Source organism: Phyllostomus discolor, chromosome 2 (assembly GCF_004126475.2).
Source record: "Phyllostomus discolor isolate MPI-MPIP mPhyDis1 chromosome 2, mPhyDis1.pri.v3, whole genome shotgun sequence".
In the NCBI taxonomy this organism is placed as follows: Eukaryota; Metazoa; Chordata; class Mammalia; order Chiroptera; family Phyllostomidae; genus Phyllostomus; species Phyllostomus discolor.
Window position 1 is genome coordinate 176,971,082 of NC_040904.2, and position 25,344 is coordinate 176,996,425.

General features: G+C 35.2%; 1 protein-coding gene across 2 annotated transcripts in view; it reads left to right on the forward strand.

The window, feature by feature from the left end:
* Positions 1–24,872, forward strand: part of AMN1 (antagonist of mitotic exit network 1 homolog) — a 47,768-nt gene extending 22,896 nt beyond the window's left edge. For both annotated transcript variants that reach the window (XM_028533064.2, XM_036019190.1), the window contains exons 2-7: positions 1,530–1,662; positions 7,574–7,718; positions 9,199–9,416; positions 9,714–9,770; positions 15,146–15,257; positions 24,561–24,872. In XM_028533064.2, coding sequence (XP_028388865.1) covers positions 1,530–1,662; positions 7,574–7,718; positions 9,199–9,416; positions 9,714–9,770; positions 15,146–15,257; positions 24,561–24,634 — 739 coding nt within the window. In that variant the 3' untranslated portion in view covers positions 24,635–24,872. The remainder of the gene's footprint in view (positions 1–1,529; positions 1,663–7,573; positions 7,719–9,198; positions 9,417–9,713; positions 9,771–15,145; positions 15,258–24,560) is intronic.
* Positions 24,873–25,344: the final 472 nt, after the last annotated feature.

Here is a 25,344-nt window from a genome sequence, read left to right on the forward strand (position 1 = left end):
TGCCTACAACAATTATATTTAAGGGACAAATACAACAGAAGGACACACATTTGACATTAGATGATTTCCTAGAGTGATGGGGGATGGGATCGGGAAATGAAGATAATGGAAATAAATGATAAAAATAAATAAAATGAATAGTAATATCTGCTGCTTGAGGGTTGTAGAGGAAAAAGAACCCTCCAATACTGATGATAGAAATATGAAGTATTACGGGCTTCTTGTAAAACAATCTGACAATATATGTTAACATATCCTAGAAACAGTGGAATGCTTATCAATAGGGGAATGACTATATAAATTATCCACACTGTGAAATATTAAGTAACCATGAAAGGAGAATTAAAATTGTACTTGATGCTTTAAAGATGCTGATTTTATTAATAAGATATTGAGTAAAATAAGGTGTAGAGAAATAAGTATAGAATGCTGCCATTTTAGGAAACCGCGATCCTCCTTTCACCCTTCAAGTGTGTGTGTATGTGTGTGTCTGTACAAGCTCAGAGAAAAAATATGAAAGAACATATACTAAGTTAGCTTGAAGAATTAAACTAATGAAAGGGGAAAGGATTAGATGGAATGGCAGGGGCAGCCAAAAGAGGAAAAGAAAAAAATGAAGGTTACACTAAAAAAATTCAAGTGAATGAACACATTTATTCATGAATGTAAAGTTATGTATATAGGTGGGTATTTGTAAGCAGAAATTAAATAAATTTTACATTTGTTTGTTTAAAGTATGAGTTTCTCAGATAGTTGAAATTTCAAGCTACATATGCATATGTTGGTCATATGGGTCTTGGTTGTTGCCTGCTCTGATAACTCTCCTTTAAGCATATACAGTCCTGGCACTAAGTTTGTTTTCTCTATGATTGCTATTTGTGGAGTCTGAGTGCTTATAGTTCTCTTTAGTGATTTCATTACCTCTATAATTTTTAAAGGAAAATAGTGAAAACAAATTTGATAAATTAACAGATAAAACTTGTCAATTAGTAGGCCCTAGTTTAATGCTTCCTTAGGAACATGGGACTGAAATCTTGTGTCTTGGGAATTAGAGAGATTGACTTAGAAAAAAATGCTTTTTGGAGGATCATTTATAATGCATTTTAGTAAATGAGATATGCTGAGAAAAAAAGTTAAAAACTACAGCAGTTAAAAATCACTCTTCTAAAAGGAAGAACAACTTGTCCATTACTGAGCACAGACTAAGCTTTGCATCTTATGAAGCTCAAGTTGTAAATATTAATATAAAATGTATACCCTTTTCAACAATGTAATGTCTATGTATGGAGCCAGGTGAGTACTGGAAATATTGGGGAAAACACTTTGTGAAGTATATGATTATCTAACCCCCACGTTATACACCTGAAAATAATACAAAATGGTATTCCATGTAAACTATAACTGAAAAATAAAATTTAAAAAATCTACTCTTTTATAAAAGGACTTAAGTACTTAAACAGCATTAAATAAATTTGAAATTAGTACTGGTACAGTATCATTTACTATATTATTATATATTTGTATTTCAGGTGCCTTTGGTACTTTACGAAGAATATTTCCAGATATATCACAGACATTAAGCTTTTACCTCCTGGCATAAAAGATAGACTGATAAGAATAATGAGCGTGAAGGGGCAGATAACAGATTCAAATATAAGTGAGGTAAGTATGTACAACTATAAAGTAAGCATATATATTTTACTATTTGGATATGGTTTCAGATTTCTGGAGCAATGATATATAGTCAGATTAGTAATAATTTTAAAATATAATAAAGCCTCAGGGTTTTTATTTTCTACAGATAACCAAAATGTTCATGTGGAATAATTCCTAAAAAAATCTCCCCCTACCATTATTTCAGTTACTTCCATTGTCTTCATAGGACCAGCACCCTTGGTCCTATGATCTCCACATTTTCAAAAAGTTTTAAACTTGTTGATCAATTATACTTCAATAAAGCTGGAAAAGGTAAAAAAAAAAAATTAAATGAAGGGTTAATAAACAAATAGCACCAAGAAAAGACCTATGGTAAGAAATATATGTTACATTGTGACTCTAGTACACAAACCACGCTTATCTGTAACAATACAGCAGGTCCTGGAATAACATCATTTTGTTAAAACATTGATGAGATGCCATAGGAACTTAACTCTTGTTTATATCAGTGAGCCTATGGTAAAATTGATTTCAGTAAATGTAATTTGGCTTAAAGTCACAGAACCCATCAATGACGCTAAGTGAGGACTCACTGTACTGTACACAGTGCACTTGGATATTCTCTATTTTATTCTCTTACGTTGTATTACCTTTTAAAATATTGATCACAGCCTACTAAATAGATTTTATCCATTTATGGATAACAGTCAGCAGTTTTAAAAAATCACCCTTTTAAACTCTTCTCATCCCTTTTCTGGATACCTAAATCCTACTAATTTATACTTACTCCCTCCCTACAACTAAGCTAAAATTAGCTGTTCTTTAAGGCATTAAATATAGTTAGCGTCTCCAACATGAATTAAAATCCTAGCTTTGCCACTCTTTCTGACATTGAACCTCAGGTTGTTTTGTTTTATTTTGTCTTTTTAAGAGACCTTTACTTTTATTATTATTTTTTAAAGATTTCATTTATTTATCTTTAGAGGGGAAGGGAAGGAGAGAAGAAGAGAAATATCAATGTATGGTTGCCTCTATGGTGCATCCCCTGCTGGGAGCTGGCCTACAACCCAGGCATGTGCCCTGACTGGGAATCAAACTGTGATTCTTTGGTTTGCAGGCCCGTGCTCAATCCACTGAGCTACACCAGCCAGGTGTTTGTTTTTTGTTTTTGTTTTTGTTTTTAAGGGAGAAAAGAAAGAAGGCAGAAAAGACTCAAAACAGGAGAGATACTGAAAAAAAGTTCCCCTGTCCCACCCACATCCCCAAGACAGTTTTCCTAAGTCGGTTGTGCACGCTGTGTGTGTATATGTGGGGAGGACAGGCCTCTCACACCATGAACGCATCCAAGGGCAGGTCCAGGTGCTGTTGTCACTGTCTGTGACCCCTCCCGGCTTTCTCTGTAGGGTTCCATCTTCACTTGCTGTCATGTAGGGTATGTGTGTATGTGTGGTACGTGACAGTCTTTGGGGTTATAGCTATCATCACTGTCTGCAGAGACTAGAACTACAGCAGTTTACCCTATCTGTGAGGGATATGTTCCAATTCTCCTGGTGGATTTCTGAAACTGTGGATGGTACTGAACCCTATATATAGTATCTATTTTTCTATACGTACATACTTTTTCACTTAAAGGAAGCACTTCACAGCTTTTCTTTGGTATATCTGAATCGCCAGCATCACTACTCTTGTGCTTTGGGGCTATTGTTATATAAAATAAGGGTACTTGAACACAAGCACCGCAATCCTGTGACAGTCACTCTGATCACTGATGTGGCTACTAAGTGACTGATATGCAGGTAGCATGTACAGTGTGGATACACTTGACAAAGGGGTCATTCACAAGCGGGGCAGGATGGAGTGGGACAGTGCAAGATGTCATCATGCTACTTAAGATGGTGCACAATTTAAAACTTACTAATTCTTCATTTCTAGAATTTTCCATTTAATATTTTTAGACCACGGTTGACTGTGAGTACCTGAAACTATGGAAAATGAAGTTACAGATTAGGGGAGACTGTTGTACTAATTGCTGTTTTTGCCACACCTTTTCCCCAAAGCCTGTGATCAAAAGGAAGCAAACTCTGATGATGACACTCCACCATATAACCATCCCTGTGATTTCACATTGTACTTGTACTTCAGTGTATCTTAGCAATTTTTCTAGCATTAACCTTCAGTGCTTATTTTCTTCATGTTAGCTTGCATTTGAACACAGACATTTTAGTGTCATAGTCTGCTTGGCTCTGTGGAGGTAGAATAATATCCAGATTCTTACTGTTGATGGTTCCATGGATATGTATAATTTACATTTGGCTCCCAGATGAAACATTATGATACTACAGAAAACTGGTGAGTTTCTTCTCTTCTCTATTGTCCTCATTTCATTCCATCCCTTTAGTCCAGCAATTTTCAATTTTTTTCATTTCATGGCATGAATAAACTACTGAAATTCTGCAACACACCAAAAAACATTCTTTGCCAATCTGACAAAAAAAAATAGGTATAATTTTGATTCATCCAGACTGGACAGTTATTCAGCTGACTGTTGTCATTTTTTAAATTTGACAATGTAAGGAAAAGAAGTCAGTATCCCTGAATAAATAGTCAGGTATTGCATGTTTTAAAAATTCTTATGTCATACCAGTGCGCCTTTTGTAGCACACCAGTTAAAAAGAGGTGCTTTAGTCTATATTTCAGTGACTTAAACTTTTGTTTTATAGCAACCTTTAATATTCATTTTCACCTGAATAAAAATTGGCTGAGGGGATAAATGAGATAGAAAAAACAAAAGCATGATTTTCCTCCCTCTAATCCCCATCCTTGCAAGAGACCTCCTTATGAAACCAAGTGTTAACTTCTGTTGCAAAGTTGCATATATCTTTGGGTGGCTCTTTTTGAAACATTTCCTAAATCTTTTTATACTCCCTGGATGGGGAAGACCTTTTTTAACATGGCACTGTGAAAAGAAAAAAACAAACAAACAGCAAAATGGAGTTGGTATTATCAAGAGAGCAACATAAAATGGAGGTAGACGCCCCCATGAAGCTGAGCTAACACAACCACTCCATATGAAGTTGAACTTTTGAAGGAGGCTAAATCACAAATGACTACATCTTGCTACATAGTTCCTGGAACTGGCTCTGCATCACTGAACTCTCTATTAAAAAATAAAATTTTCACCTATCAAAAGACAAAGCAAAAATCATGTACAGACAGCACAGTGTAAGTCTGCTTGACAGCACCAATCACAGCTCTTACAACAACTTGTGTAACCCTCTAATAGTGCCCCGCTTTCTGTCTTTATAAGAGCTCTCTCTTTCCTCCTTGGAACACAGTTGGATTTCTGCCCAAATTTGTAGCTTTAGAATTGCAATTCCTGAGGATCCCAAATAAAATTTTTTGCTTTGCAGTTCTTAGTCAAAATTAATGAACAGCACCAAAGTTAGAAACCAAGAAGATAAAAGATTGATGTGTTTGATTACATCAAAATATGAGCTTCTTTATGGCAAAAAGAAAAATAAGAAGCAAAGTCAAGTAATTAGGAAAAATATATGCAATACATATGAAATTCTATGGGTTTTTTTCTTAACAATATAAAGAATCCCCACAAACCAATAAGAAAAAAACAAAACAAACAAATACTAAAATAGAAGAATCAGAAAATACTCAAAGAAATGCAAATCACCAATAACATGTATCTCAATAAAAGGATATTTAACCTCATTAGAAATTAGTCAGAATCATGATACAGAGAGTGTTTTGATGGTTGCCAGATGGGATTGGGGTGTGGGGGAATGGGTGAATAGGGGAGGGGATTAAGGGATACAAATAGGTAGTTACAGAACAGCCATGGGGATGTAAAGTACAGTATAGGAAATGGAGTAGCCAAAGAACTTATACACATGACCCATGGACATGAACATGAAAAAAGGAATAAGTCACAGTTTATCTTTTAATTTGGCAGAGACTTAAAAAACAGAAATACCCAGTGTTGGCAATAGTGCGGGGAACTGTCACTTTTATCCTCTGTTGATGAGAGTGGAAATTAATAAAAGCCTTTTAGAAGGACAGTTTGGCACCATCAAAAGTTCTAAAATTTTGCTTACCATTGACTGAACACTTTTATTTCTGGGTTTTTTTTTTCCAGTTTTATTGAGGTATAATTGACATGGCATTGTGTAAGTTTAAAGTATTAAACACACATGATTATTTGATACTCATTTATTGCAAAATGATTACCACAATAGGGTTATTTAGCATCTTTCTCACCTCACATAATTATCATTTACTTCTGAAATTAATCTCAAGAAAATAATTGGGAAAGCACACAAGCATGGTCATCATAATGTCCTTTATAGTAATATAAAAAATAGTTGACAGTTATATACAGTATATACTATAATAAACAAGGTAACTTTATTTCTAACAAAATATTATCCCTGTTTAATAATGACAATAGTGGGGCACAAAAAACCCAGAGTTTTATCATACTCTTAGTGGGTTTTTAAAAAATTTTTTCATACTGTTAAACTCAGCCTGCCTCCAGAGTACATGTTCTTAATCACTGTACCATATTGCCCCCTAGATCAGCCTACATGTTCCGCTTAAGTGTTTGCCAATGTAAGATGCATTTAATAAGTTATGGAATAGTATGCAACCACAATTGTTTTTGTAAAATTTGCCCCAAAATGTGTGTGTATATTTGTGTATGTGTGTATATATATGATTTCATTTTTCTTCAAAAGACTTTTCATTCAAAAAACATCAAAACTAATATTATATTTTTCTTTGGGTATTGGTATTATGAGCGATTAAAAGAGTAGCCTTTGAAATTAGAAAGACCTAGTTTGCAAACCTAGCTCGGCTCCTTTTTTGGCTGTGTAGTTTGTGTTGCTCTTTCAACTCAGGATGCCTCAACTCATTAAAAAAATGACAATACCAGCCTCTCAAGGGTGTGTGTATGTGAGAGAGAAAGGGCAAGAGAAAGAATATTAAATGACAATGTATACAGCATACTTAGTACCCTTCCTGCTAAGTACCCAGTAAGTAGAAAGTTATTTTTACATTTGTATAATTTTTCTAAATTGAAGCCCTGGCTGCATAGTTCCAATGGCTAGAATGTCATCTTAATATGCCAAGGCTGTGGGTTCAGTCTCTGGTCAGGGCACATACAAGAATCAACAAATTAATGCATAAATAAGAGGAACAACAAGCTGATCTCTCTCCCCTCCCCACCCTTCCTCCCACCTTCTTCTGTCTCTCTCCCTTCCTCTAGTTCTCTAAAAATTAATAAATTAAAAATTTTAATATAAATAAATTGGGTGAATGTTTCACAAAACAATACATTACTCTTACATTCAGAAAAGTCAAGTCATTTTTCTATTTTGGAAAAAAGAAAAGAAAAATACTCTCTGAGAGAGAGCTCAGAATGCTTTGAAACTGATCTGCTATTTGTTGCCCTCAAGTGAGTATTCAGTAATATTAGGTTTGTTTGTACTAGGTCCCAAAAATAAGAATGAAGGAGGTACATGATAAGCAATACTACTACTCTGTAAGCATTTGGTATATACGAGGCGCATAGCTAGAATCTCTAATAACAGACAGGAACTACTTACTGGCACAGAAGAAGTACCTCCACCACACTGATTCTGCTTCCCAGGCCCAGTGGGACTTTACTCTGTACCTAACCATGTGTTCTTGGCAGTACTGTTTGTTCCATTAAAGGCATTAGAGGCATTAGAAGGTACATCTCCAGTGAGAAATAGGCTTGGCTTTCTCGCTTTATGTATCTGTCTCCACACAGGCATGTTTCTCTATTTTTTGCTGCATTTTCCATCCACCAGTTGTCTGTTATGACTACCAAAACATTTATACTTATATGAAAAATTAGTTTTTCAAAATCATATATTTATTACAGATTTTACATCCTGAAGTCCAAACTCTATATCTACAGACCTGTGATATTTCAGATACTGCTCTCTTGCACCTGTGTAACTGCAAAAAACTGAAAGAATTAAATTTAAATTCCTCGAAAGAAAACAGAGTTTCTATAACCTCAAAAGGTATGTTTATTATGAATTGGTAGGTTACTATTCACCACCTGTTATAATTTAGGAGAAAAAATGGGAAAATGTATTAAAAGGAAATATAAAGATGTCAAAGAAGTAGAAACTATAATGACCAACAAAAATATTAAAACTAACATAAAGAATCTAAATTAATAGTCTTGCTTACAACCAGTGCTGAAAGTTAAGAAATACACTGGGTAGGTCACTACTCTGTATTTTAAACATATTCAAAATAAACATGAATAGATTCTGCTATATTTTAAATATTTTGCCCAACACAATGAAACGAGAAATGACTAGTTCATACTTTAAGACTTTTGGGATCTAACATTACAACAGAAGTTTAAGTTATCATCAAACTAAATTTACCAGGCACTCTCCTATCAGTCTGCACAATGCATAGTTTTTAAACATAGCCAGACAAGTGCATTTTTCAGTGTCATTAATACATGAATTAGTGGATTTTTACCTTTGTTTCAAAACAGTATTTTTTAAAAATTTTTCTTCAATATAAGCAAGAAGGATTTATTTAGCTAAGTTTCTGGAAAATTTTGTGGGTAAGCTAATTTTTTGTAAATCGTCTTGGTTAACAAGTTAGGCTTTTCACAATATTGCAAAGAATTGTAAGTTTTTAAATGCTTACATAAATAATGACTTACTAAAGGAACTTCTCATTCTGTTCAAAGATGAATTTTTAAAAAGTCCTTTCTTAAGCTATGAAACAGTAAAAATTACCTACACATAAATTTACTGTCTTCTGTTTTGTGTATTTTGTGTATAAAGGTATCTTTTCACAGTAGACTGAAGGGCCTAGGATTCTGAAGTACAGTTTTATTTATGTAGTACTTTCTCATGTACCAGTCTCCCAGTGTGCATTTGTACTGGTTTAATTTGATTTAAGGACTTTTTCCTTCTTGACCCTCAGTAAGATTGGTCCAGGCTAACGCAGAAGGAGCGTGGTGGTAGAAAAGGGCAGAGGGAGGGAGGGAAGAGAGTGCACAGACAGGTGTGATTTCTAAGGATAAGCTTGGGAGCCTTACTTAAGACATTTGGGCAATTTAACTTGGATTTTTCTTCAGAGGTGACAAGAAAATTGACTTTATTGCTTTGAGACTTTTGTTTTAACCAAAAGGAGAATCATTTACTACTTAATTACCTAATATGGTTCTGAATGACTTGGCTATTCCCTAAAAGCAAACCTTCTCTCGACTCATAAACAATAAGGGCTGACTATTAATGGCAGTTATTCTGAAAAATATACTACAGATGGTGTAGAGAATTCCTGAAACACTCCAAAGACTTTTATATAGCGGCACTGGAAAATAAGTATATTCTCACAGGTGGACTACTTTGAAAAGGGCTATCATACAAGTAAATATATCAGTACTGGTGATCACTAAAATGAAAATCAGTCACATGTCTCATGTATATATACATTTATAGCTCATTGATGTATAGTTGTATTTTCCCCCAGGAATAAAAGCTGTGGCTTCATCTTGCTCATACCTTTATGAGGCTCGCCTGAAAAGATGCTGCAATCTTACTGATGAAGGAGTGCTTGCCCTTGCACGCAGTTGCCGTCTGCTCAAGATCATCGATTTAGGTGGCTGCTCACGCATTACTGATGTGTCCTTACGTGCATTAGGAGAAAACTGCTTATTTTTGCAATATGTTGGTATTTCAGCTACTCAGGTAAATGAAATATAGAGGTTTTATGTGTTTGCCCAACATATTTTCAATGACTCTTTAGAAGAACATAATTAGTTTTATTGAAATTGTTGCTTATTTCATGCATTGGTGGTTAAATAATTGCAGTATAATTTGGCATATTCTCAATTTTTTTAAGTAAGGGTGGAAGGTATATATGGCTAAAACACATATTTTCTGTATGGGAGGCAATAAAACTGTATGTAAATTATTAATAATATTTAGAAAAATTTACTTCATTATCTCCATTTACGTACTGTGTTGCTTTTCCCCTTTGCTTAGGTGTCTGACAATGGTGTGGTTGCGCTTGTCAGTGGACCCTGTGCCAAGAAGTTAGAGGTAATTTAAAGATCTCTATAAAGATGATGCTAACTAATTTTTTTATTATTCTCAGAAATTATATTTTCAACGTAGCAGACAATGCCTTTTTATCAATTATTTCCGTAGATTTTTTTTGTCTCTACCTCTTTATTTCCAGAGTAAATAAAAACTGGTAAAGTAGGAGATAAAATATGCTTTCAAATAAAAACTCATTTTACTTTCAGTGAAAGTTCTTATTTTCCAAAAGTTTTAGCTTCAAACATATTTAAGGGTAGTCTTATTTTGGATGAAGACTGAAAATTTATCACTGTAAAGTAATGTTCTTTAGGTTTCATGCCTGACTGATATTTTCTACCAGGACTACTTATTCCCTTGTCATTATATTTTCTGGATCTATGAAGGGACCCATAACGAATACCACTATGGCATTAAACTTATTTTTAGCTAAAGATTTTTGAGAATCAACCCCTGCAAAAAAAAGCTTCGTCTGAACTACCGTTCTTGCTCCATCTACCTAAAAGCAGAGCCTTCCAAAAGAATTCACTTGCCATCAGACCCCTCCAAGGAAGACCCCCATACAGCAGACATCACTCCTATCACTGGAGAAGTCACACGAGAAATCGCATAAACAAAAATTGTCACAAGACCATCATACCTCCCATGTACTCTCCTAAAAGCCCATTTTGTCTTTCTCAAAAGTCATTAGTTTTTCTCTAAGTGTCCTTTATCTCTGTCCCCTTTACCTATTAAGATGGTATATAAACTCTAAATTCTAGCCATTTGTTGGAGCCATTCTGTCTGTAAGCATGCAGGCAAATACATTTTGTCTTTTTTTTTCTTGCTTATCTATCTTTTGTCAGTTTAATTTGCAGGCCTCCAAAGACAGAACCTAAGAAGATAAAGAAAGAAGATACTCCTTTAAATGGCTACATTGTGCAGCCATTTAAAAAGATCTTAGATTAGTGTTCAGTCTTTAGATTCAATAATCTGTTTCAAAATATATTTACATCCCTGGCCAGGTAGCTCAGTTAGTTTGAGCATTGTCTGGATACACCTAGGTTGTGGGTTTGATGCCCACCTTGGGGCACATACAGCCAATGAGTGCATAAATAAAAGCGACAAATTGATGTTTCTCCCTCTCCCCCAACCCAAATCAATTAAAAAATATGTGTACTTTAGAAGCCTTTTGTCCCGTGATTTGGGGTTCTTCTTTCCCAGTTTATAGCCTTTTTGAAATGTATCTTTTCATTTTTTAAGTCCTCACTAGAGGATATGTTTTTATTGATTTTAGAGAAAGGGAGGGACAGAGAGAGAAACATCAATGTGAGAGGAACATCGATCAGTTGCCTCCCGTACATGCCCGCAACCTTCTGGTGTTCCCGGTGACACTCCACCCAGTGGAGCCACCCGGCCAGGCCTGTAGTGTTGTTTTGTTTTTTTTTCACTCTTATGTTTAATGTGGCTGTGCTGTCAACAATAAGTCACATCAGATTCTTTTTGGAAGTAAACATGCTATAAATGGATTGTAAATATTAATAATGAGTGTTGTAATAGAATGACAGTGACATGTTTTTGCCCAATATTTCCCCTTGAGTTAATACCCAAAGAGATTATTTTTTGTGACATTTTATATATCTGCATCCTGCTTGTGTGTGTCTGTGTGTATAAAAATAGAATGTATTTATTTTAAAAAAAAACTTTTGATTAAGAAATTACCATCTTTTCTTTATGCCAAGTTCCAAATTCTAAATTGCATGCTAGCTGTAGGGGCAATAAACTCTGCCAAAATTTTTACTGTTTTAAATGCTAACATTGTTGAATAGTTAACTATATTTCAGCCTTCATTCTACTACCTTATATTCATTAGGTTATTTAATTCTTAGAACAACATTATTCTATAATCAACTATCATTTTAAATAAAGTTCTCAGTTAACCTAGTTCATCACTTTCTAATAAAACCACCAGGAAATTAGTGGTTATGCAGTGACAGGAAATACACCTACACAGTTACTTTAGCATGATAAAATTGGAGCACTAACCTAAGCAGACTTAGGAAAATCCAATAACAATTAAGTGTTGACACTTACAGTGCCATATCATTGAAATTTTCATTTTTCCAAAACTTACTGCTGTAAGTACTTAAATGGAAAACTATCTAAAACTTTTCAAAATTTAATTTCTTCCTTAAGCAAAGTACATAGAGTGAACATACTTTAACCTTTGGCTCACTGCGTATTTGTTTTCACAGTTTCTGAGAATTGAAATACAAACTCAACTGATTCTTCTTTTGTGGGTGATCTGTATGCCTACCTTTTATCAGATGCCTTCTTTCAATCTGTGACTTAATTTGCTTTAGTCTGGGAAATTAAATGATCAATCTTGCTAAATTGTTTGTAACTTGAAAATAAATTTAATTAAAAGTTTAAGGACATTTCCGAGAGAGTGTCAAGCACTTAGTGCAAACTTATGTTACAGCATTTACTCAGTGTCGTAAATATTTCTAGAATCTCTGTGTATCTGAGTTCCCAGTGAACAGGGACCATTTTATCATTATTTCTATTATTGTTTTAAACATTTTATTTATTTGTTTTTAGAGAAAGGGGAAGGGAGGGAGAAAGAGAGGGAGAGAAACATCAAAGTGTGGTTGCCTCTCACATGCTCCCAAATGGAGACCTGGCCCACAACCCAGGCATGTGCCCTGACTGGGAATTGAACTAGCAGCCCTTTGGTTCACAGGTCAGCACTTAATCCACTGAGCCACACCAGCCAGGGCCATTTTGTCATCATTTTATTTCTAGGTTTTACTGTGATTACAGACACCTGTACTCAATAAATGTTCTGATATTCTTATATTGTAGTCATTGTATAACTTTCTGTAATCTTCATGATGAAAACTTTAACCTGCTATGTAAAATTATTCATGTAGTCACCAAATATTTATTAAGTACCTGCTACATTCTAGGCACTGGCATATCAGAGAACAAAATCTGTTTATATAATGTATCATTCTTTTCTTTAATCATTTTTCTGCTGGTAATTCAGATTATTTACAGTTTTTAGAAATAGCCATATGTTGGGATATATCACTTTTTTCTTCCATTGCTGTCACAAACTTCCCAAAATGGGACAAATAGGTACATGAATTTGAGTACTGTTTTAATGGTCCTAAATTCATATAGCTAAATTATTTCCCACAAAAGTTATGTGGTAAATTCATAATTTTTGCCAGGACCTCAATTTGGCAGATAGAATTTTTTCTTTTTCTTTTTAACCTTAATTTATTATATTTTAAGTGGAACCTGAGTCAAACACTGTTTCTTCCACACATTATATTTCTTTGTCTGTAGCCTTTGCCAATTTATTACATAGGATAATTTTTGCCTCAATTTTTATGAGTTTTCAATATACTCGGGTTTTCTTTATCTCTAACATATAATTAATTATAATATGTACACCAACTTAATATAACTTTTCAGGAGAAAAGAAATAATACTACCATAAATATAACACATCAACTATTAGATGAATCTTCCAGAATTGTTCAACTTTTTTACAGTTATGGTCAAATATACATAATCACCTTTTGATATGTGCTTCTACCTTTTGGCTACTGTGAACACCCCTGCTATGAACATAGGCATGCAAATGTTTAAGTCCCTGTTTTTAATTCTTCTGAGTATGCACCTAGGAGTGGAAAAGCTCCATCACGTAGTACTTCTGTGTTTAACTGTTTGAAGAACTGCCATACTGTTTCCATGGCAGCTGTACCATTTTATATTCTCACCAGCAATGCAGAATGGTTCCAAATCAGAACATCAAGCAAAGGACATACAATATTTCAAACATATGGAGAACTATAGAAAATAATAAAACAGAACCCTGTAGGCCGATCACTTGAATTTTAACATTTTCATTTACTTAAGTTCTTTTCAAAAACTTATGTGTTATATCTAAAGCTCCTCCCTCACTTACTCCCCCTTTCTTTCTTCAGAGGTAACCACTATTCTAAAGATGCCTGTGTATCTTTTCTTGTGAGTTTGGATACTTCATTTTTCTCTCTGTGGTATTATTCTACAATTTTACATAATAGCTTCATAATGCATGTGTTTTTTTACAGTTTGCTTTTTAAGAACAGATTTTATTTATTTTTTTAGAGAGAGGGGACAGAAGGGAGAAAGAGAGGGAAGGAAGCATTGATCAGTTGCCTTTCGCACATCCCCAGCCGGGGAAGTGACCCACAACCCTGTCATGTGCCCTGACCAGGAATTGAATTGGCAACTTTTTGGTGTACAGGCTGGTGCTCAACCCACTGAGCAACACCAGCCAAGGTTACAGTTTGCTTTTTTATTCAAAGTGTTTGTGAAATGTTCTAAGCTTTATTGAGGTGTAATTTACATACAATAAAATTTACCCATTTTAACTGTACAGTTTGATGTATTTTGATAATTGTTATACAGCCTTGGAACCACCAACATATTGGGATTAAACCATTGCCGTCACCCTAAGAAGTTTTCTCTCCTGCCTTTGCAGGCAGTGCCCTGCTGTGGCCCTCCCTACAAGCACACTGATTTACTTTGTCATTCTAGTTCTGCCTTTTCTAGAATTTTAGATAAATGGAATCATGTAGTATATTGTCTTTTGGGGGTTTTGTGCTCTTCTTTTAATTCTTTAAATTTATTTATTTATTTTTTGATTTACCCATGTTGCTGCATGCATTAATATTTCATTCCTCTTCTTTTTTCTGAGTAGTGTTCTGTAGCCTGGCTATGACACAATTTGTTCCTACATTGACCATTTGATGGACATTTGGGTTGTTCCGTTTTGGACTATTATAAACACCACTGTGGACATTTGCATGCAAGCCTTTATGTACACACATTTTTATTTATCTTGGGTAAACACCTGGGAGTGGAATTGCTGGATCATACAGACATACATGTTTAGCTTTATAAGATATTACCATGCTGTTTTCCAAAGAGTTTGAGCTAACATTGTGTTTGAGATTTATGTCTATTCTATTCTATTAATGAACCACCATTTATTTACCCACTTCTTTACTATTACAAATAATAAAATAATATTGTGGTGGGCATATTTATAAACTGTTTTCTTGCCCACATACGAGAGTTTCTGTGTAAATAACGCACATCTGCAATAGGAATTGCTGCATTCTAAGGTACACTCATCTTCAGCTTTGATAGACATTGCCAAATGGCTTTATGAAATGGTTGGGCATTTAACTAATAAAGCTGCTGTACCTTCCAAATTACTGCAGACTTACAATGATGCTTTCTGTAGAGTCTTTCTTTTGTATCAGAGTATTTCTCAAACTTTTTCATGCTGTTATTATAAACCTATTGTTTTCTTTTGATTGTCCTTTATTTTTAAATAGGAGATCCATATGGAACATTGTGTGAATCTGACTGACGAGTCTATAGAAGCTGTCATTACTCGCTGTCCTCAGATCCGTATATTACTGTTCCATGGGTGCCCCCTGTTAACAGGTTAGTATGAGAGACTGCTCGGGCTCCAATCCTGGTTTTATCTTTTAATAACTGTATGACCTTGAGTGGATTATTTTACCCATTCCATTATTCAGTTTCCTTATCTATAACGTCAGTATAACCTACTTCATAAACTTGGTCACAGTGATTATTTGGCAACACTATACATGGTGCGGAACACATAGTGAGGGCTCGGTAAATGTTAATCGTGGTGGTGGTGGTAGTGGTGGTGGTGGTGGTAATGATGGTAAGTGTTAATAAATGTTAACTATGATGAGGATGATGGTGGTGGCAGTGGTGTTGGTCATGATACTAAACACAATGCTTTATTTAGACAATAAAAAGTTTATAACATTAGATCTGTTGAATAGGTTAAGTGACCTGTTATCTGTAATCTCATCAAACTGTAGCCATTGAGATTCAGAATAATTTGTAATGTGATACTTCACTGAAGAAGAACAAAGTAGTGACAACTCACTTGGCCTGTAGAAGAGCCAAGATACCACCATGCTCCCAAAACCCCAGTGCCTCGCCCCCTTCATATTACTCCTACCCATGCCAGTGTAACCCGGATCTCACCTGTAAGTCCCACTCCTTCCAACAGTTACTCTCTAGATTGAGTTACTATCCCAGAAGTCCTTTTGACAGCTTCTGTGTTCTGTTGTTGTTGTTGTTGTTATATTGCCAATATAACCCAAGCAATGGATTATATTTGATTATCAGTGACATCTATAATGAAGGTTTTAAAAGGGTAGAAATGATGATTAATAAGAAAGAATTTGCCCTGATTGGCATAGCTCAGTGGGTTGGGCATTGTCCCATAAACGGAAATGTTGCCAGTATGATTCCCAGTCAGGACACATGCCTGGGTCGTGCCCAGGTCCCTGGATGGGGACATGCAAAAAGCAACCAATCAATCGATGTTTCTTTCACACAACATTGATAGTTCTCTCCCTCTCTTTCTCCCTCCCTTCCCTGTCTCTAAAAATAAATAAATAAAATCTTTTTTAAAAAGAATTTTGGTGAGGACTTCTTTGGAGAGTGCTGCTGTTTGACTTTTCACCTGGAGCACAACAGGAGCTTCAGCAGAACTATTGGGTCCTGATGTGCGCCCTTTGCACAGACCAGTTGCTGCTGTGTTAAAATCAGGCCGCTCTCCCAGGATCTGAGGGTTCATAAGTGTTGCTCACAGACCAGACATGGGCATGGTAGGGCGGAGAGACATCCAAGGCAGTTGAGTGAAGGGGGGGGGGGGGGGATTGGATATTTTCCAACTTAAAATGTAGTTGGATATTTTATAGTAGGGATGATCAGAAAGTCATGGTGTTACCAAAATGTTCGTCCAGATCAAGGAAAGGATAATCACTCAATGAACAGAGACAAGAAAGACAAAAATAGAATTGATATCAACATTGTACCTTAAGAGCTATGCTTGTTCAACATACAAGTTAAAGCACCATTATCCAAAAATGTCATGATATACTTAGAAATATTTTTAATCACGAATAAAGTGATAATTATAATGACAAAAATAAAAATACCAGAAAAATATCAGAAAAGCCATTCTTGTGCCTATAGTCAATTGAAGATTATTTCTCTTTCTACAGAAAAAGAAAAGATATTTCAATATTCTGATTTATTCAGAGGTCATAACACCTGAAAATAGAATACAGTACAACAGCCTAAACTGATTCCTAATACTGAGAGACTTACCTAGCCGTTTCCTACTTCCAGGAGTTCGTATTTGCCAACTTAAAGGGCCTGTTTAAATTGCTTATTTTAGTAGACCTGGAATTTATAGCTTTATGGGCATGGCATGCTGGCAAATTCACATGGACTCTTTTCTATCTATGTAACTACCAGAGTATATAAAAATAGAGAGTCCCAAAAATAACCAGCTTCCTCTGAGAGCAGTCATTCACACATATTGTTGAGCAGTTGTATTCATCTGAAAGCAACGTCTCATGGTTTATTCTTTGCAAGAAATGATGTTCTGATAATGACTTATATGTGCATGTTAAAGCATGTTTTTCTCCCCCCTCTAGTATTTTGTTTTTATCTTCTTTCTAAAAGATATGTGCTAGAGCTAGAATTCAAGAAGACTCTTAGATTTTATACCTGCACTTTGTTTCAGAACAAATTCTATTGGTTTTTCTTTGTAGTCTTACATTGGTAATGAGATAAAACAACCAGTTATAGTTTTTAGCAATTAAGTTAATACTTTAGGCAGCATTTTTCAAGTGGATCTCAAGACCGATTTGCACTCTTAACTATTGAGGATCTCAAAGAGTTTTTATTTATGTAGATTATATAATCAAATTAAAAAATAAAGCTGAGACTTTGAAAATACATTTATTAATTTATTTTTTAAAAACAATGAACCTATTATACAGAAAGGGAGGAGCAGTTTCTTTCAGATCATCATTTTTTAGACTATTGTGGATACTCTTTTTTGATGTTACCCCTAACTCATTAAATAGTAATTTCTTAAAGGTTATTGCAGTGTGGAAGTTGAAAATATATCAGTGAAATTGCCATACACTTACATTACAATTCATTGGTCTGTCTCGCATTTTGAATAGATCTTTTACCCATATATGATTTTGTAACATCTAGGCAGTTTGGAAAGTATGGGTTCTCTGAGTGATCTCATCACAAAGGTACTGTGTAGCTTTGAAGATACAATGACAACTACAGATTTTCCAAACTTCACCTGAAAGCTAAAATTTTATCATTGGCAACAAACTATCATTTGTTTTCTTTGAAGTGATAGGCTTATTTTGCTCCTTTTCAAGAAATAGTCTGCCAAATATCCAAGTCTAAATAACCTTAGGTTTTCAGAGGTTTCTTCAGTCAAATAAAGTGACTAGTTTAGCTCACAATCCTGAAAGGACCTTGAACTATAAGATCTGCATATCATATTTTGAGAAACATTGCTTTACAGTAAACAAAAATTATCAGTCAACTTCAGCATGTGTAGCAAGAACACACTATCCCTTTCAAATTGCTTCGTATATTTTCATGTGGCTGACAAAGCAGTGGAAGCAGACATTGAAGTGTCAGGAATTCAAAATATTTTGAATAGAATAACAATATTTTTGACCTGGAAGGTAACCTAATCCAGCATTTACCACCTGTATTACTGTTAAATAAGTGAGCTAAGGATGGCTGTATATACTGGCCCTATATTGTTTACTTCTTCACAGCAGACTGGTACTATGCACTCAGAAGCCCTCTGGTACCAAACTCAAATTTTCACTCATCCATTTGTTTAAAATATAACCTAAATAAGCAGGTTCTTAATCTATCCATATAGAGCCTGGCTGCTTTGCAGTACTCAATGTTTACTACCCATAGGTAAGATAAAACCCAGGGCTATAAAACACCCCAAGCTACTCTTGACCTTGGGGCTCTCTAACCCAGAGACTCCTTATTTTGACACTACCTTACTTTTGAGTGGTGTTCCCCAATACACCCCAACACACACACACACACACACACACACACACACACACACACACACACACACACACCCATCCCTTTTGGAGGGCCTTCTGTTGTGAGGGACGTCCTTTGCATGCAAACCTATCAAAGCACAGCCCAAATAAAGTTTCTTGTGTTCTACTGCCACCTTGTGGTCATACCTTTTTCCTTGCTCTGCCCCTAAATCCCTTGAATTCACTAACTACAGGTTACATGGTATGACATTCTAGAAGACACCAGAGGTATAGCATAAAACAAGAGAAGTTTGTGTCAAAAAGGCTTGGGAAATGCAACACACCACTATAATAAATATTAATTTATCAAAGACTCTGAAAATACTATAGCTAAGAAACTTAAATGTATTTATCCAAGCATTTCTCAAAAAAATTTTAGCACTTATTGTATCTTATTTTTCTTTTTAAAAAGATTTTATTTACTTATTTTTTAAAAGAAAGGAAGGGAAAGAGAAGGAGAGGGGGAGAAACATCAGTGTGTGTTTGCCTCTTGTACACCCCCAGTTGAGGACCTGGCCCACAACCCAGGCATGTGCCCTGACTCGGAATCAAACCGGTGACTCTTTGGTGTGCAGGCCAGCACTCAACCCACTGTGCCATACCAGTCAGGGCTATATTATTTTTCTGATCCCTGACTTTACAGAATAGGAAAGTGAGATACTGGAATATTATTTGCCTATTGTGACACAGTTTTTAATAATAGTACCAAGACTAAAACTAAAAAATCAAGCTATAGTGAATGAGCACCCTATCCCCAGTTTCCTGCTGTCTCTCCAAACACTGAATAACTTATCTTTTATGGACTTCAACTTTCCCTTATGTATAATTTTCAGTCATACAGTTGGAGGATCTGGTAAAAATGCAAAAGTTTATACACAGTGTTCTTTTATCAATAAAGTTTCTTAAAGAGAAAAAGCTGAAGTTTTTCAACTACCCAGATCATCTGTCCTCTCCCTGCTTTCCCATCAGCACTGCTACCGTTCTGTATCTTTGCTACCATCATTGAACGAAAATAAAGTGGGCAGATATATTCACCTTATATTTAATTTGTAATATTTTTCTGCAAAGAAGAAAAATGCTTTTTTTTGGCTTGAAAAATCAAAGTTCTTTCTTCTTTTATGATACCTTATAGCATGCCCCCCTTAGATTTATTCTTAAGTATCTTATTTTCTCTGAAAATATTTTTAACATGTTCATTCATGTTTATGTTTCATGTGTTTGCTGATATATGACTATATAAGACAATACAATTGATAGTCTATAGAAAGAATATATGCATGTACATATGTTTGTACAATTCTATTATTATGTTATCATCACAGCAACCTGACCCCCAAATTTGGCAGTGCCCACTGTGGTTACCCATCCCAGATTCCCTGAATTAACAGGTTTATCCTCTATACTGTATTTCTAAATATTTATGAAATTTTTTGATGTTATAGTCAGACTATAAACAGAACTTACATCATAAATTAGGTCTTGAAACTGTTAGAAGCACTGATTTTATTTCTACAGAAAAGACAACAAAACTAAGCTGCTATTTTAAAATATTATATATCGTAGACAAGAAGCAGGAAAATAACTTATACACTTACTAAGTTTTTAATTTAATTATGTCTATAATGATTATCAGTAAGTTCAACTCACACTTTGGTTAATCTCCTACAATGTACGTGCATTTCAGTTTCTCATAGCTCTCCGAACGTGTTGCACTGTTTTCACAGGCATGGAGGTTTATATTTTAGAAGGGCGATAAAGCAATTAGACAGTTCCAGAGTCCTTGGGTTTATGCTGAGGGGCAAAAACCCAATAGGAAATCTGCTACTTTGAATTGACTGCAGTTTCAGTTCTGTTTGAGGGCTTGTTTCAGCCTGCTTACTTTACAAGCAAGTTCTTTTCATAGATTTCTAGATAACATTGTCAAGATTTACCACAAAAAGCCAAAATAAAAGTATTTTAAGACCCAAATAGTTTGCTTCAGTTTTCCTGTAATTAAGCTGATTCCTTACTTAAAGCACAACTCTTTTTTTATATCATGTTTTCCATTTTCTAAATCCTGTATTATGCTGTTAGCTCATCCTTGTTTATTCATTCATCACTAATCCAGAACAACAGGACTTCTTTGTGAAGCATTAGAACTCTAGGCATTGTGCAAATGTATGCAGCCTCACTTTTTTCACTGTGTATTCTACAAAAATGTCTAAATTACATTTTCCTTGATCATTTGAAAAAATTAGTTTAATTTATATTTCCCATGGTTTTTTCCTCTTGGTGCTCCAAAAGCCCCTCCCATGAATCACTTTCAAAAAGTGGCCTTTATCTATGTTAGTCATAGATTTTTAGAGAGATGGTGAAAGTTTCCTTGGAAGTCATGTAAACCACTCTCCCCTGTTTTACAGATCAGGGAACAGAAATACAATGAATGTAAGTGGCTTGCCCCAGATCTTAGAAATAGTTGCTAGTAGAACTGGAAGTTAGAACCTAAGTCACCTGCTCCACAGTCTCTAATTCTTTCCCCAACAGAGCAATTCCTCAGCCCTAGAGTGTTTTCCCTATAGCATGATAAACTCACAGGCATCGAATATCTCTGCTTGAGTTATGTAATACTGCCGTCTAGATAAAAAAAAAAATTTAAGATTTTATTTATTTTTATTTTAGAGACAAGGGGAAGGAGGGAGAAACAGAGGTAGAAAAACATCGATGTGAGAGAGGAACATCGGGACTGAACCCGTAACACAGGCATGTGCCCCAGCCAGCCAGGAATGACACTTTTCAGCCAGGGTGACCTTTCACTTTGTGGGACAGATACCCAACCAGTTGAGCTACACTGGTCAGGGGAAATTTTTAAATTATGTAAAAATAGATCGTATGCTTACTATTGGAGGGAAAGTATCTCCTTATTTATGTTCAACAGTAAATTCCTACAGAAGAGTGACATGGAGTCAGAAAACAAATATATATAGTGTGACAACTATATTCCTAACTAGTAAAAATGCCAAAATAATCTTAGAAACACCAACTAAAATGAAATTCTTTTCCAATTTTGTTCTTTTTCAAAATTGTATTGGTTTTCTGGGTGATTTGAATTCCCATATAAATATTTGGGTCATCTTATCAATTTCTTTTTTTAAAAAGGAGATTTTAGTAGGGATCACATTGAATCTGTAAATTTGGGGAATAGTGCCATCTTAATATTAAGTCTTCTGGGTGTCTTTCCATTTATTTAGATCTTCTTCAATTTCTTTCAACAATGTTTTATAGTTTTCAGAGTATAAGTTTTTCACTTGTCAAATTTATTCCCAAGTATTTTTTTCTTTGTGATAATATAAATGAAATTATTTTCTTAATTTCATTTTTGGATTGTTCATTGATGGTGTGTAGAAGCATCTGATTTTTTAAATTATATTTTATTGTTTATACTATTGCAGTTGTCCCTTGCTACCCAGCCCCTCCCCCACCCCTCAGGCAATCCCCACACTTTTTTCCATGTCCATGTGTCATGCACATATGTTCTTTGGCTACTCTGTTCCCTATGCTGTACTTTACATCCCCATGACTATTCTATAACTACCTATTTGTACTGCTTAATCCCTTCACTTTTTTCACTCATTCATTCAACCCCGCTCCCATCTGGCAGCCATCAAAACATTCTCTATATCTATGATTCTGTTTCTGTTCTACTTGTTTATTTATTTTGTTTTTTAGGTTCAATTGTTGATAGATATGTACTTATTGCCATTTTATTGTTCATAGTTTTTATCTTTTTTCCTTAAAAAAAGACCCTTTAATATTTCATATAATACTGGTTTCGTGGTGATAAACTCCGTTAGCTTTTACTTGTCTGGGAAGCTCTTTATCTGCCCTTTGATTTTAAATGAGAGCTTTGCTGGGTAGAGTAATCTTGGCTGTAGGTCCCTGCTTTTCATCACTTTGAATATTTCCTGCCAACCCCTTTTAGCCTTCAAAGTTTCTTTTGAGAAACAGCTGGCAGTCTTATGGGAACTCCCCTGTAGGTAACTAACTGCTTTTTTTCTGCTGCTTGTAAGATTCTCTCTTTGTCTTTAACCCTTGGCGTTTTCATTATGATATGTCTTGGTGTGGGCCTTTTTGGTTTCATCTTATTTGAGACTCTCTGTACTTCCTGGACTTGTATGTCTATTTTTTTCACCAAGTTAGGCAAGTTTCCTGTCATTATTTTTTCAAACAGGTTTTTGATTTCTTGCTCTCTCTCCTCCTTCCAGCACCCCCATGATATGAATGTTAGAATGCTTGAAGTTGTCCCAGAGTCTCCTTATACTATCCTTATTTTTTTGGATTATTTTTCCTTCTTTCTGGTCTGATTAGTAGTTTTTGCTTCCTTATATTCCAAATCACTGATTCGATTCTTGGCTTCATCTACTGTACTGTTAATTCCCTGTAAATTGTTAATTTCAATTAGTATATCCTTCATTTCTGAGTAGATTTTTTTATGCTGCTGAGCTCCTCACTAAGTTTCTTGATCATCCTTATAACCAATGTTTTGGACTCTGTCTCTTATAGATTGCTTGTCTCCATTTTGTTTAGTTCTTTTTCTGGTGTTTTGATCTGTTCTTTCACCTAAGCCATGTCTCTTGTCTTCTCATTTTGGAAATGAATGCAATGTGTTATATGAATTGACTTTCAGATGTTAAATAAGTCTTGCATTCCTAAGATATGTCCCAGGTGATCATGGCATATAATCTTTTTTTATATGTTGCTAGATTTGGTTTGCTAGTGTTGTGTTGAAAAATTTCCAGTACATATTGATAAGAGACACTGGTCTGTAGTTGTGTGTGTGTGTGCGCAGTGTCTTTGTCTGGCTTTGGTGTCAGGTTAATACTGGGAAGTGCTATTCCTCTAGCATTAGCATAGCCATTCTCGCTTTGTCATAGTTGCTATTTATGTGATACATCTGTCCATCCTTTTACTTTCAACCTATTAGAAACCTGTCTTTAATCTAGTTTTCCTATATAATAGATTTCAAGTTGTTCTGTTCTAGTAAATTCTCCCTCTAACATTTTTGGACATGTCGCAGCTTCCCAAAGTACTTCACCATTACCTGTTGGCTTTCTTTAATCCTGCTCACTCCTTTGTAAATAGATGTTTCATTAAACCCTGTTCAAACACCTGCCTTCAGTGTGTCATCTATTTCTTCATAGGAGCCTGTGAGACAAGCCATACACACGTTGATAATGAAATTACTCCATTACTCTTTGGTGGAATTACAGAGAAAGCAATATATGTGTTTTTTTTTTTAAAAAGTATCACCATGGTCCTGACTGGTGTGGCTCCATGGGTTGGGAGTCATTCTGCAAACGGAAAGGTCACACGTTCAATTCCTTGTTAGGGCACATGCCAGGCCATCCCCAGTCGGTGGCGTGCGAGAGGCAACCGATCATTGTTTCTCTCACATGTCGATGTTTCCCCTTTCTCCCTCCCTTCCCATCTCCCTAAAAATAAATAAATAAATTTTTAAAAATAAAAGTATTATTATGATATGTGCACTGCAGCTAATAATAGCAAGGGTTACCATTAATTGTATTTTTAGTTGTATACTATACTTTTTTATTGTATTTTACTGTTTATGCTATTATAGTTGTCCCTGCTTTTTCTCCCTTTGCCCCCCCCCCAGCCCCTTTCCCCTTTCTCAGGAGTTGTATACTATCCTTTAATCCTTTAAATAATCCTATGATATAATAGTTATCATCATCCCCAGTTTATGCATGAGGACACATGAAGTATCTCTGATTACTGTGAATTAATGTATTGTCACTGTTTTCTTTTGTAGATCATTCCCGAGAAGTCTTGGAGCAATTAAGAGGCCCAAGCAAATTAAAGCAAGTGACATGGACTGTTTACTGACGCTTATTGAAGCTGTGCTCTCCATACTACCAGGAAATGGTGGTCTTGAAGATTGACTTTCCAACACACAGTGTGGTTTGTGACTTACCAGACTCTTAAACATTTTAATAGTGCTGTTATTCTGTGTTTGTTTGATGAGTCATTGTTTTTGAATGGTAATCCTAGCATGCCTTCTGATGGGTTTGGGGTGGGCGGTGAGGGCAGTGTTTGTTTCTTAAATAACAATGTTTGTAAATTACCTGTTTTCCCTGGAGATTTCCTTTTCCTACCTAGATACTTGAGCTTTTGTAAAAGGAATGCACCAATATGGATAACTTCCAAGTGAAGGTATTTCTAAAAACATAATTACCTTTTTAGCTATTATCTGGCTCCTACCTTCCTGATACATTTAAATGCCCATTGGCCAAAAGCAAAGGTGAACAAAGGCCTGTAAATTCTTTACTGAATTTAGCATTTCAAGGAAACAAATATCATATTTAATGTTATAATCCATGACTCATACCCCTTAGTCCTTCAGCATATGAAATGTTACTGAGGCCCTTGCCCAGTCACTTATTCTACTGATTTTTATGGCTCCTTTTTCTGAAAAGGGTTCCCAGACTCAATTCCAACATGTAGTGCAGGGGATAGAATCAGATTCTATTCTATGCTGGGGACGGAAACAGAGGCGACCGGTTAAGGGTTCAGTGCTACAAGACTGCCCCCTGCTG